At 51.3% G+C, this 12,972-nt stretch overlaps 1 protein-coding gene across 1 annotated transcript in view; it reads left to right on the top strand.

The window, feature by feature from the left end:
* The first annotated feature begins 2,739 nt into the window (after positions 1 to 2,739).
* Positions 2,740 to 12,972, top strand: part of HDGF (heparin binding growth factor) — a 32,949-nt gene continuing 22,716 nt past the window's right edge. Inside the window, exon 1 of the mRNA XM_034756407.1 lies at positions 2,740 to 3,115. Within this exon, the coding sequence (XP_034612298.1) occupies positions 3,029 to 3,115 (87 nt within the window). The 5' untranslated portion in view covers positions 2,740 to 3,028. The remainder of the gene's footprint in view (positions 3,116 to 12,972) is intronic.

The following is a 12,972-nucleotide window of genomic DNA, read 5'->3' as shown; positions in this document are numbered from 1 at the left end:
TATTGTCACGGAAAGCAGATATAATAAGAGACGATGGGCGGGCCACATAGCACGGTTCACGGACAATAGGTGGACCACAATTATTCCTGAGTGGTACCCGCGAGACCAGAAAAGACCACCTGGTCAGCCTCCAAGAAGATGGGAAGATGACATTGTTAAACGGTTCAGACGAGCATGGAGAAGAAAGGCAAGAATGCGAGAAGAATGGCGGATGTGTTGTGATCGGCGCAGTCTTAACGACAGCTGAAGATCAGTCGATCCAGGTGATTATTAAAGCCATTGGGGGGGAAATTACCAGCTAAGACCCTGATCCGGCAAGCACTTGGCTCCTCACCCAGCAAAGCACTTCAGCACACGCTTACAGCTACGCACATGGGTCGTCTTATTGAACTCCATGGAACTGCTCATGTACTTCAATGCTTTGCTGGATCAAGGCCAAAGCAGTCAGGCCGAGATCCTCAAAGGTAGTTAGGTGCCTGTCTCCTCTTGAAATGAATGGGAGTTTAGGTGTGTAATTATCTTTGAGGAGCTGGATCTCAGCCTCTTGCAAGATCAAGCCCTCAGCTGCCAGGAGCTCTCCCCATTCAACCCCTGGCCCTGCTCTTTCGACTGTCCGTCGATGAAATGGAAGGGGGAGTACAGAAGCGGAAATCCCCAATATTCAGACCTTCACCAGTTTCAGTCCTGATTTAAGTTGGCTGCTTTTAATTTTAGTGATGGGGAAAAGTGTGGTAGAGGGAGCTTATGAATCAGACATTAACATCTCAATAACCTCCTACCCCGATGGACTTCAAACTCTCTGGTCTGTTCACAACTTTGGCTGCCATCCTGCAAAGACTTGACTTCATATACTGTGAGTAGTCCCTTTATTCAAGGCCCTGACCCTGGATTCGGATCCACACAAGCAGGTCCTTGGCTTAAAAATCATGCGATTGTAAACAACGACACCTTTAGGGTTCTTTTTATCCCCCTTTTCATTTTGGAGCCTTGCAGGGAGGGGAGGGTCACATTTCCAAGCTTTTCTTTGCAACCAAAAGGGCTAGAAACATCTCTTCTTTAAATGAAAGCCAAGTTTCTTACCTGATCCTATGACTCCAGCTTTAAGGAACACACTAAATATAGCCAGAGTTGGCCACATTGACACATACACATAAGTAGCTTCATTGTTGGGGCCTTAAGTATTTGTGCCATTGTTCATAACAGTAGCTGGAAACTTTATTTACTTATTTATTTGTACAGGACCAATAGCAGCACTGAACCAGAACGTTCTGTCCATATAAAGTATCTTGAGTTGGATTGTCTTGTATTTTCTTTTTTTCCTACCTTGTTTGCCACAAGACACATTTAGGCCCAGCTCCTGCAAATCACTGACATGAGTGAGTAACTTAAATACTCGTTGTAAGCCTCAAGGAACTCAGTGCGGCTACTCACAAATGGAAAGTTACCTGGGATGCTTAAGTGGTTGTGGAAATGGGGATCTTAACTACATTTTCTTGGTTTAAAACAAAAGCCTGATCCTGCAAATTGTTTCAGAATCATAGAATATCAGGGTTGGAAGGGACCTCAGAAGGTCATCTAGTCCAATCCCCTGCTCAAAGCAGGGCTAATCCCCAGACAGATTTTTGCCCCAGATCCCTAAATGGCCCTCTCAAGGATTGAACTCACAACCCTGGATATAGCAGGCCAATGAGCTATGCCGCCCTTTGCAAGACCAGGGTAGCAGACAAGTTGAAATCACCTCAGGCCCTGATGACAACCACATGCTTAACTTTGCGCCTGGGCATAAATTCAATTGATGTCAGTGGAGTTGGTACATATGTGAAGTTAAGCAGGTGTATAAATCTTTGCAAGACTGGGGGCCAGATTTTGACCTAACTCTGGGGCGAGGAGAAAGGAAACTGTCCTTGGATATTTGTAGCTTTCCCTTGAAAACCGTGAACCAAAATCCTGTAGCGTTATTTGCCTGATTGTTCATAACTCCTTAGAAGCTGGATATTTTATCATTCATTAATTATTATGTTGCAACCAGGCAAATTTACCTGGAGGCTTCCATCCCCGCACCTTGAGGCTAAATACTTTAATTAGGATTGTCATTAGTTGGCAACAAGACAAATCTAGATGGCTAGTCCCCCCTCCTAACCTCCCCAAAAGTCACCTGGATGCTGTATTCGTAGGAGTAATCATTGTAGGGTGCAACATGACAATATTTACCTGGATTCCGCCTCCCCGACCTGTAGGGTGACCAGACAGCAAATGTGAAAAATCGGGACAGGGGGTGGGGGGGAAATAGGAGCCTATATAAGAAAAAGACCCCCAAATCGGGACTATCCCTATAACATCAGCCCAGCTGGTCACCCTACCAACCTGGGAGCTGGACACTTCATTGATTTTTATTTTTAACATGATCCATTATTGATTTGCAACAACTGTAGCCAGATCCCTCCCCCCGGAAGCCGCCCCCCTCCCTGGCTACTTGATGATTAGGAATATTTTCTTTTGCTACCAGACAAATGTAGCACCACAGTCTCTTTCTTTGCAACTGTGTTGCTTGCACCTGAGCGTCTGCACCCTGGAGTCTCTCTCTCGAGACCCCCCCCCCCCTGTATCTGTTCGCTCTGAGCTCTGCGCATTCAGCCTGTAACCCCCCCACTTTATTGCTCCTCCTTGGGGGGGGGGGCGTTACACCAAGTGGTGTGTCTAGGACAAGGCATCAGCAAACGAGCCTCCGATCGCATCCACCGGGAGGGGGGGTGGGGAAGGGAGGGAGCAATTGAATTTCAAACACAAACAACTGCATGGGGCACCGACCCGTCTCCCGGGAGCCAACCTGCTGCTAGCACCACCTGGGCGCCGCTGGCTCCCGTCCCCCCCCACCCCCGCCCCCAGGCCGCTTGCTCTCCGGAGGGGTGGGGGAGAGCTGCCTGCCGGATCGCTGGGTTTTGCCTCCAAACTTCACCCTCCTCCCCCCCACACACACACCTAAGCCCCCACCCCCCCACTTTCCAGCAGCCTGGCGCTCAAGGCGAAGATGTCCCGGTCCAACAGGCAGAAGGAGTACAAATGCGGGGACCTGGTGTTTGCTAAGATGAAGGGCTACCCCCACTGGCCTGCTAGGGTAAGGAGCCTGCAAAGGGGGGGGGTCGGTGTGTGTGTGCAAAGGGGGGGAATCGACACTGCCCCCCCAGTTGCATAACGCGGGCTTTTTGCACGTTGCACGGGGGGGGGGGGGGCGACCAGTCTCAGCGGCCCCGGCGCGCCCGGCCGGCCCCGGCCCCCCCCCCCCCCCGTCTGTATGGCATGGCATGGGAGCCTGTAGATTTAGATTATTAGGAGCCTGGGTACCTGGGTTAGAGCTGGACTCAGCCCGTGCATGGGATTATAAACCTAGGCTGGGAGTTTATAGGTATGGGGGCCCGGAGACCTGGAAGTGGGGCACCACCTGGGGAGGGAGATTTGGATTATAAACCTCTCTGTGGCTCTGAAATTAAACGTAGCCAGGGAACCTCTGAGTCTTTCATAGACCAGCCCTGGAAAACAGAGATTAGCTGATAACACCGTAAAAACTGGGCTAGAACAGGGCCTGGGAGCCTACCGATTAGAAACCCTAAAATGATCTATACAACTCTCAATTTTCCCTATGCCCAAGAGAGTGTAACATCGGCGTTCAGGTTTTGTAGTTTCTTCATATCTCTTTTCAGCCATATTTCATAGGATCGAATTTCAGCTTCCACGTGAGAGGTGTATTTGATATAGTTTGTGTGAAATCAGGTCAGATAAATTATATCGAAAAGAGAAATTCAGTGTAGATGCTGGTCTCTGTGCGAGCGCAAAACCTGAAATTAGGGCATATAATAAGTAAGTAGGGAACAAAGTAGATTTATAACTAGGTTAATCTATGACTTTGTTTTAATGTGTGTTTATATAGTCTGTCCTGTGCTTTTTCATGCTGGGCAGTAAATATATGGCTCTGAAACAAGAGAGCAGTTCATAAATATATGGAAGACAGGTGAATATTTAAAAAAAATGTGCACGAGAATCTGATTAGTGTTCCATGAGTGTTTACATGGCCCTGTCTGTTTTCATGCTGTGCAATACACATCTCTGGGAACAGAAATTAGATCATACGCAGGTATATGGGAGTCAAAGTAGATTATAATAAATATATACAAGGTGGTTTTGTGGCTGTTTTATAGGACTTCACCTTTATCAATATTTTCTATGATCATGCATTATTATTCCGTCGGCGCTAAAAGCTGCTGCAACTTAAAAATAAATATCACTTGGTCTGTTGCCTGCTCATGAAAATGGTGCAGTTTGTTTAAAAAGTGAACCCAGTTGTGTTCAGAGTTTTCTGCTAGGAGGGTCTCTTGCATTTTTTTGCTAATCTCCTTGGAGACAGTAAGTGAAACTAGACTTTCCCTGTTGTGGTTTAGTGGGAGGAGGGGAATTGGAGGGGGTACCAATGGGATTGTCATATTTCATCTTCAGTGCAACAAACAGAGCTCTTGGTTTTTTTTATTTTTGTAATATTCGAGTCCAAATAGAATTAAAGCTGTAATCAGGGGGTCTCTGGTAACTGCTTCTGCAGTCTTTGTTAGAGCTTTAAGGGTTGTTGTTTATTTATCTTGTAAATTTCATTTAAAGGCACACTAGTTCCATTTAGGCCCCCTGGGCCCTGTGGGCCAAATCCCCAGCTAGTGTGAAGTAGCTCCCATGTGTTACACCAGCTCAGGATCTGGCCCTTTTGGGGGTTCCTTTGTCCTTTGATTGGTTGGAATTTTAATTTTGCACGGTACTAAACAGCAAATGCCCCACTAGTGCTAAGAAAGTTTCTCTGCGAAGCTGTTGGCTCAGCCTAGGAAATACGGGTGTAATTCTGGAAGCACGTGTGCTGGTCTGTTGCCTGCTTGTGGCGGGGAAGGTTTGTCAGACCAGGCCTGCAGACTACATATCTTATAAGCTGGTAACACGAACGTGGACGTGTGTTTTCTTCATTAGTTCAAACTAACGGCAGAAAAAAACAAACCAAAACCAAACCAGAACTTCAGACCAGACGTTTCCTTCTTATGTTGACCTAGTTTAGTTTTGTGCTTCTGTTAGAGTGAAACTCTATTAATAGACCTGGGTCCTAGGCCCACAAGCTCAGAATTCTGACCATTTGGTTCCCTTACTGGGATCGGGGCCCTGTTTTGTGTGTGTGTGTTGCTGGATTGTAACATAGGTCCCACGTGTAATTTCTGAGCATGTGTGGGGTCCTTAGAGTCACGTGGTGTGCCAGACACCATGAGGCTGGGGTAGGGAATTGTACTCCAGCGGGACGATACACCAGTGCAAAACCCTATAATGCAGTTGTGCTGCACTGATACAGAATGGGGTTAACCAGTGAAGGAGGTAAAAGATCAGTACAGGCCCCATATTGCCCCAGTGGAGCTTATGTATGTTGGGGATAGGGGTATGTTGCAGTGTCTCTAAATACATTGATGTAGCTACAGTAGAGCAAAAATCCCAGGAGAGACCGAGAGGTGCAGAGCACAGCCATAGGATTACGTTGCCGGAGAAGTCGTTATAATTTAATTTCGCTCCTAGGTGGTGCTGCTCAGGTTAAAAGTACTTTGTTATTTCATAACGAGACTGATTTGATGTTACTGGCTGTGTCCGAACAGCTGGGTATCAGAAAGTGGGATTCACACACGATTGCCCCGATTCGGCAGCCCGATCAGCGCCTCTGGACCCCGCGTAGCTCCCGTCTCAGGATCGGCGCCGCTCGGGGTCCGTGCAGGGAGCCTTAATCTGTTGCAGCTGGTGGGAGTTCTGCCCTTGTTTGAACTGGAACCAGGGTGAGGCTGGTTGGAGCGCGTGTGGACACCTACGTTTTAAAAATCAATATAAATATTCGGAGCGTTATGGGGGAGCGTTCTGCCGCTCCCCGGGCTGGGCCCATCCAAGCCAATGGCGAAGTCCTGATCCAGGCTTTTTGGCTCTGTCATAGTGTCGTCGTTTAATAGTAACAGGAGTAAGATCGGGCCGATGTGCGGGCCGAAGTCCTGATTCAGCAAAGCGCTTGGCGCACGTACCTAACTGAAGCAGTGAGGTTTTTTACCCACGAAAGCTTCTGCCCAAATCAATCTGTTAGTCTTTAAGGTGCCACTGGACTCCACGTTGTTTTTGTGGATACAGACTAACACGGCTACCCCGTGATGCTTAACTGATAGCCGGGGATTTAAGCGTGCGCAACGCTTTGCAGAACTGGGCCATGCACTTCAACGGCAAGCCGGCTCCCGATCTTTAAGAGACGGACTTCACCAGGAATCCAGTCGCTCCTGGGCGAGAGGGTGGGGAAGACAGACTCTTGCTTCAGAAGACGTTGCTGGTTATTTTTAAGCGGTTGATGATGCAGTTTAAAATTTCCTTGGAGGATTTGCCCCCGCCCTCTTCCTCCTCCGTGCAGACAGGACAGGCTGAAAACGAAAGCGATTTCAAATGGCAAAATCGACCCAAAGAGCAGCGTGTTTGAAAGCCATCGAGATGGTTCAAAACCTCCTGAGTTTTGCAGCTCAGCCCCCCCCCCGCCCCCACCTCCTGGCTTTTGTGGAATTACTTGTGTTTGGTTTCATGCCGTGTGGGGGGAGGGGCAGGGGGATTATAACTTGGCTCTGGCCTGGAAATGTGTTTGAAAGCCGCTTTTCTAGGAGGAGCCAACAAGTGATCCTCAGATGCTGAACGTTTCCAGCGTGGGGGGGGGGGGGGGGTTATTTGGGGGGGGAAGGGAAGGGGGCAGCTTGGGCCGAGTTCTTGTTTGGGGGCTTTTGATCTCCGGCTTGAGGGGAGCATCGATTTTGCTGTTCGAATTTGGTACATTTCTCCCAGCCCGATGAAGGGGGTTGCCAAAAAGGAGCGAGAGAGGCTTGCTGCATTTCTCCGGGACCTCCCAAAGGGACGTGTCTTTTAATTCCCGGCCGGAGTTTTGCTTCAGGAGAGGAAAATCTCTTCCTTTGGCGGCGTGTGGCCATGGGGGCTGCCGAACGACCTGGGCCGGATTCTCCTCTTCGCTTACACCGCCCAGAGGGGCCTAGGCACGTGTGGAGGGGGTGAAGTACAGGAGCACCCACTTTCAGGCCCCTCGACGCGCCTCAGGGCGGGGCGACGTGGGCCTCTCCGCGGTGTCACTGGGAATTCGGCGGGGGGAGCCAGCTTGCCTGAGCTCCCTGTAGATCAAATTATAAAACCAGTGCGTGGGGGTGGGGGAGGAGGGGAACACAGGCAGGTTTCATATTGGGCATGTGATCAGCTCAGTGCACACAAAGAACTGCTCTATTATTATTATTAATTGTTTGTTTGGAGGCCAGTCGGAGCTCCAGGCCCCCGGGTGCTGCACAGACACACAGCGAGAGACGTGCCCTGCCCCGAAGAGCTCACGGGCTGTTATTTCTCTGATGCCAGAATCAAGTTTGTCCCTTTGCAGCCGTGTGAAGATAAGGGGCTGGGTCCTCTGTTCCCTGCACCTTGTGCAGCCGTTTGCACCAGTGCAAAGTAAGCACTGCTGTCGGTAGCGAATATCCTGCAACTCAGGGTCTAATCCTGCAATTCCCCTGCCAGTGAGCAATCCTTCGTCAGGGCAGGAAATGTCTGCAGAATGCAGCCTTGGAAGGGTGGATACTCCTGGCCTGACTCCCTCAGATAATCCCATTACTCGTGGGAGTAGACCGAGCAGGGTTGCCCACACAAAAAATGAGCCAATTTGTTTAAATCTTAAAGATTTTTTTTTTTTTAATGTTTTTTGGTCTGGTGCATTCGTGCAAAATACCCCGGGTCTAAATCAGGTGTGAGCGGAACCTAAAGAGACAATCAATACATTAAAAATAGAGAGACATAAACAGGAGGGAGGTGTGACCAGAGGGGACTGCTTGGAAGCCAGATTATTAGATCATAGCTCATCTAGGTCGTCAGGTCTTTCAGGGCAGGAGCAGTCCTGTACAGCACCTACCACAATGGGGTTCTTGGCTGGTCCCTCGGCTCTACTGTAATTAACACGACTAACCAACCTTCACTGTTAACATGTCTTGTTAGTTTTAGGTTGAGATTTACCGGGCCGGATTCTCCTCTTCGCTTACACCGCCCACAGGGTGGGTTTAAACTCCCAGTTCCCAGGATGGGACTTGGGCAGCTTTGAAAGGCCCACCAAACGAACATCATCACCACTACCACCTCGAAGAAAAAAAATCCCAACAAACGTAACCCATGAAATAATACCTAAAAAACCCTAAGGGATGGAGGGGACGGTTGGCCTTGTGGTTGAGGTACTAGCCTGGGACTCAGGAGATCAAGGTAAAATTTCCAGGTCAGCTGGGTCCAGTCGCTCCAGCTCTCTATGCCTCTGTTCTCCGTACTAATAATTACACCGATTATGGTAGCACTTAGAGGCCCCGACCAAGGCTGAGACGGTGCCAGGCGACGTACGTACGTGTGATAAGAGACAGTCCCTGCCTAACGAGCTCACAATCTAAATAGAGACAAGAAGTTGGAGGGGAAACTGAGGCATTGAGAGGCACGGTCACCCAGAATGCCAGGGATGGGCATAGAACTCGGGTCTTCGTAGCCCAGCCCTTTAAGCACAAGGCCGCTCTTCCTCTTGATTTTAAGACCTTGGTTGTGTCTGTTCAGAATTCCAGCTCTGCGGAGTAGGAATTGCATCTCCCTCTGTCTGTGCAGCCCCTGGCACAATGGAGCCCTGATCTCTGTCGGGGCCTTTCGGTGCGGGTAGCAATACAGGGATACAGTCGCTCTGCGTTCCCGACCTTAGGGACGTCCCCTCTGCAGCTATGGGATCCAAGTCCCTTCTTAATTACAGCCACATGATTTATTTACAGAGAATTCAGAGGAGGTGTTGCAGGGTTGCTCCTGATTCTTCCAGGGGAGGGGGGGAAAGGTGCTCAGCACCTGTCAGAATCGTGGCCACAAGAGGCTTATTTGGAAGGCTTATGCGGCTGGATGCACACAGGGCTCCTAGGTGCTGAGGTTGTGCGGGGAGGAGGTGGCGCTTTGGCACCCTGCAGGATTGAGCCCTTCAACTGTTCTTGGCACTTCCTTCCTTGCGCTCCCTGCCTCTTTAAACAAGAAACCGGATCCAGTTGGCCTTGTTGCTGCAGGCCCCAGGCTCCGCTGCCGCTTTAAGGAGCTGGTCTCCGCCGGCCGCGCCATTTGTTCTGAAAGGCAAGAAACTAGTCGGGAGCCTCTTAAAGGGAAACGCCACGTGAATCTGCACCCAGGCCCCTGCTGTCTCCTTGCAGCGACACCACCAGGCTCTCTTCTCTCTCGATCCTTCTAGAGCGACGCGGAACCTAGCCTGCCAATTTCTGACGGGGATCCCGGGTTTGGCCTCAGCCCCCGCATCAGAGCGAGGTGGCGGCCGCATCCCCAGAAGCAGTGAAAGGACAGGACTTGGCTGAATATAAAGAGGCTTTTTTATTGTGGCTGCTGGACTCAGACAGACCCTGTGGTCCTCTCTGGCTTCCAATCTCACCCCATGTTGCCGAATGCTCGGGCTACCTGTGCACCGCCCGCAGCCACCTGAATTTCCTCCTCTTGCCATCCCTGTCAACCTCAGTTTCCCCATCTGTTAATGCTAGGGGACTTGCCCAAGGGCATGTAGCGTCTGTGGCAGAGCTGGGAATTGAACCTGGCTCTCCCAGGCGAGTACCTCAAGCGCAGGACCAGCCTTGCCCTCTCGGTCCTGGCCTGCGGGGCGAGTCCCAACGTTTTGCTCCAGAGACAAGCACAGAGGGTGGGTGCGGTGCTGGATTGGGAGTGGCTGCAGGGCGGGCGTCTGGGTCGCTGCGCTCTGCTCCTTGCAGCAGCCAGGCCCTCCTGGATAACGCTGCCTGAGCCACGCCCTTCTCCGGGGTGGGCGAGGCAGCTTTCTAGCCAGGCTGGTGCGCTGCCTGGGCCCCACCTGGACAAAGTCAAGGCTCTGCTGTAGCCAGGGGCCACCGTTTGCCGCAAGGTCTGGTTGAGCAGCCCGTGGGCCCGATGGTGCAGGGTGCCCCGGCGCAGTGCCGAGCGCTCTCAGCTCCCAGCGGCTTCAGTGGGAGACCTTGCCAGGGGCTGGACTCTCGCATCCCAGCCATTAGCTTTCGATCCACCTGGGATAGCTCTGTTACCATGTGCCTCTAGGGGGGCCTGATCCTCAGTGACGCTGAGGCCACTCTGCCAGCCGGAGGGGTTGAAATGTCCCCTTGAAAATTGCCCCCGAGTAGGGGAACCCCCTGGCTGGTGTGGGACTGTCGTAACCCTGCATCCACCCTGTTCCCAACCGCTGCGAACTGCACTGTGGCTAGTCCCTGCTTCCTGGGGACACAGAACCAGAGTGTTAAATTAGAGCAGCCCCGAGGCTGCTGCGATTGGCAGTGGGAATCTGGGGAGCACAAAGGAGGCTCGGTGCCCCAAGCCCAGCAATGGCGTCGCTGAGAACCAGGCTGCGCGCGGGTGGCCAGGCCGACCCTGTTGGCCGGGTGAGAGAAAGGGGCTCCTGGGAGGAGCCTTTCCCGGCTCAGCAGCTCGAAGGGGAGCTGCCGCTGGGTTTAGCTGAGAATCTCAAAGTACTGTCCTGGCAGGACCGAGGCTTTGCACGTCCTCTGCCCAGTGGTTCTGGCTTCGCTTTCCCTCCCGCAAGCCGTTTGCTCAATGCTGTTCCCGGGTGTGACTCGCTTCGGTCCTGATTCCCCGTCACACTCAGCCGCCCCCCGCGCGGAGACACAGGGGCTCCGGCAGCATCGTGGGCTCTGGAGGGAGTTTTTTCTTTAAAGGATTTTCTGGAGCAGTCTGTTGCAGTGTCCAGGCTCAGCGCAACGTTGGATCCATCAGCATCCTCTCCTAGCAGCCTGTTACGTGCCTACAGGGTGATGGGAGACCCAGCATGTCCAAAGTTCTGTACAGCTTCCAGGGTTGCTTGCAGAATGGCCTAGTGGCTAGAGCACCAGACTGGGAGTCAGGAGAGCTGGGTTCTAGTCCTGGCTCTGCCACTGGCCTGCTGGGTACCTTGGGTGATCACCTTCCATTCCATGCCTCAGTTTCCCTATCTGTGAAATGGGGATAATGACACTGACCTTTTGGAAAGTGCTGCAAGATCTATTGCTGAAGAAATCGGGGTTATTATTATTTATAAATGGGGTGTGAGGAAGGCTGGCCTTGGGATTAGGGCCAGGAAGATCTGTGTTTGAATCCTGTCTCTGCTGCTGGCCTGCTAAGTGGCCTTGGGCAAATCGCTTAGCCCTTGTCTACAGAAAGCAGCAGAACCTTTGTAATAACACTGGTCTAGTTAAAGCGGTACAGTGAGGGTGCAGGTTTACTGGTATAAAGGTGCTTAAACAGGGGGTAGCTAGTCCCGTACAGGCAGGGGAATAAGCTATACTGGGCTAAGGCACCTTTGGACTGGCATAACTGCATCTGTGCTACGAGTTGCACTGGTATAAGTAGATGGGTGAGAAAATCATGCCCCTAGCTCAGGGGTCGGCAACCTTTCAGAAGTGGTGTGCCGAGTCTTCATTTATTCGCTCTGATTGAAGGTTTCGCGTGCCAGTCAGACATTTGAACGTTTTTAGAAGGTCTCTTTTTCCAAGTCTATAATATAGAACTAAACTATTGTCGTATGTAAAGTAAATAAGGTTTTTAAAATGTTTAAGAAGCTTCATTTAAAATTAAGTTAAAATGCAGAGCCCCCCAGGACCGGTGGCCAGGACCCGGGCAGTGTGAGTGCCACTGAAAATCAGCTCGCATGCCGCCTTTGGTTGCCTACCCCTGCCTTAGTTGATGCAGTTCTACTGGTATAAGGATTGTGGGTAGATCCGGCCAATTTGCCGTGCTATTGGAAATTCCCTCCCCCGTAATAAAGTCGTCTTGGGCTTGCCAGTGAGATAAGTTCCCAAGCGTTTTCCTCTCTTTGACTGATGAGAGGAAGGGTCTTATCAGCACCGAATGAGGGGGGTGTAAAGTTAAGGAGCTGGGATCTGAACGTCCCAGCGTTAAGGTCCCAGCGTAACGGATCAGCTGTGTTTAACCGGGCACCTAACCCACCTCCAGCACTGACCAGGAAGGGAGAGCGCCCCCTACTGAGTCACACGCACTGCTTCCTCCAGCACTTTGGCTGAGGTTCGCCCCGACTCCGAGGGTCCTATTGAATCACCAGTTCCCCTTCCAGCAGGACGGTGGGTTTCCCATCCAGTCACGGAGCGAGGCGGACCTTGCTTAGCTTTCTGCCCATAGCCCACCCCCTCCTAGGAACACCCCAAGGAAGCCAATTGGGTCGGGCACGCCAGTGACGCCACCCCAGCGCTCCAGAGACGGCCCTGGGGGAATGGGCAGCTTCTCCTCAATGCACACCCAGCACTTCAAAGGCATCGCCCTGAAGGCCTCACCCAGCCTCTGTTCCTCCAGGGCACGGTGCCCAATCTCAAGGCCTCCTTCAGGCCCGGGCTGGCTCTTCCGTGACTTCCAAGCTGGCTTTCGTTCGGCGTCGGAGTTTCCGAATTTCCCGCAAAAGGGAATTTTCGCAGGTTTTGTGGAAATGTTCATTGTGTTATCGCTTATCACGTCAACTGTAATTTAGGATGTCCAGTTTCAAAATGGAAAGTCAACATGTTCTCTTCTGCAGATGGCAAAAATTGAGCATTACGACCTTATCCCTCATCCCCCCACCTCCCCCAAAAAAACAGACAAACCCTAAATTTTGTCAAAGTCGCCATGTTCCCGCAGGAAGTTTCGATTTCCGCGCAATGGCGTTTTCCAATGGAAAAAAGTCCTGCTGGAAAATTCTCACTCGGCGCTAGTCCTGGGGTGAAGTTCTCCTCGATAAATGAGACCGCAACAGATTTTTCCAGCTGGTCTCGGAGATGCTAATTTAATTCCAGAGTTTTTCTGGCTTTACACTGAGATTAGAACCTGGCTGGTTTTCTGCGCATATGCAGGGAGCTCTGTGAC

Source organism: Trachemys scripta, chromosome 24, assembly GCF_013100865.1.
Source record: "Trachemys scripta elegans isolate TJP31775 chromosome 24, CAS_Tse_1.0, whole genome shotgun sequence".
Classification (NCBI taxonomy): domain Eukaryota; kingdom Metazoa; phylum Chordata; order Testudines; family Emydidae; genus Trachemys; species Trachemys scripta.
The sequence above is the reverse complement of the archived record's forward strand: the minus strand, read 5'-3'. Positions and strand labels throughout refer to the sequence as shown.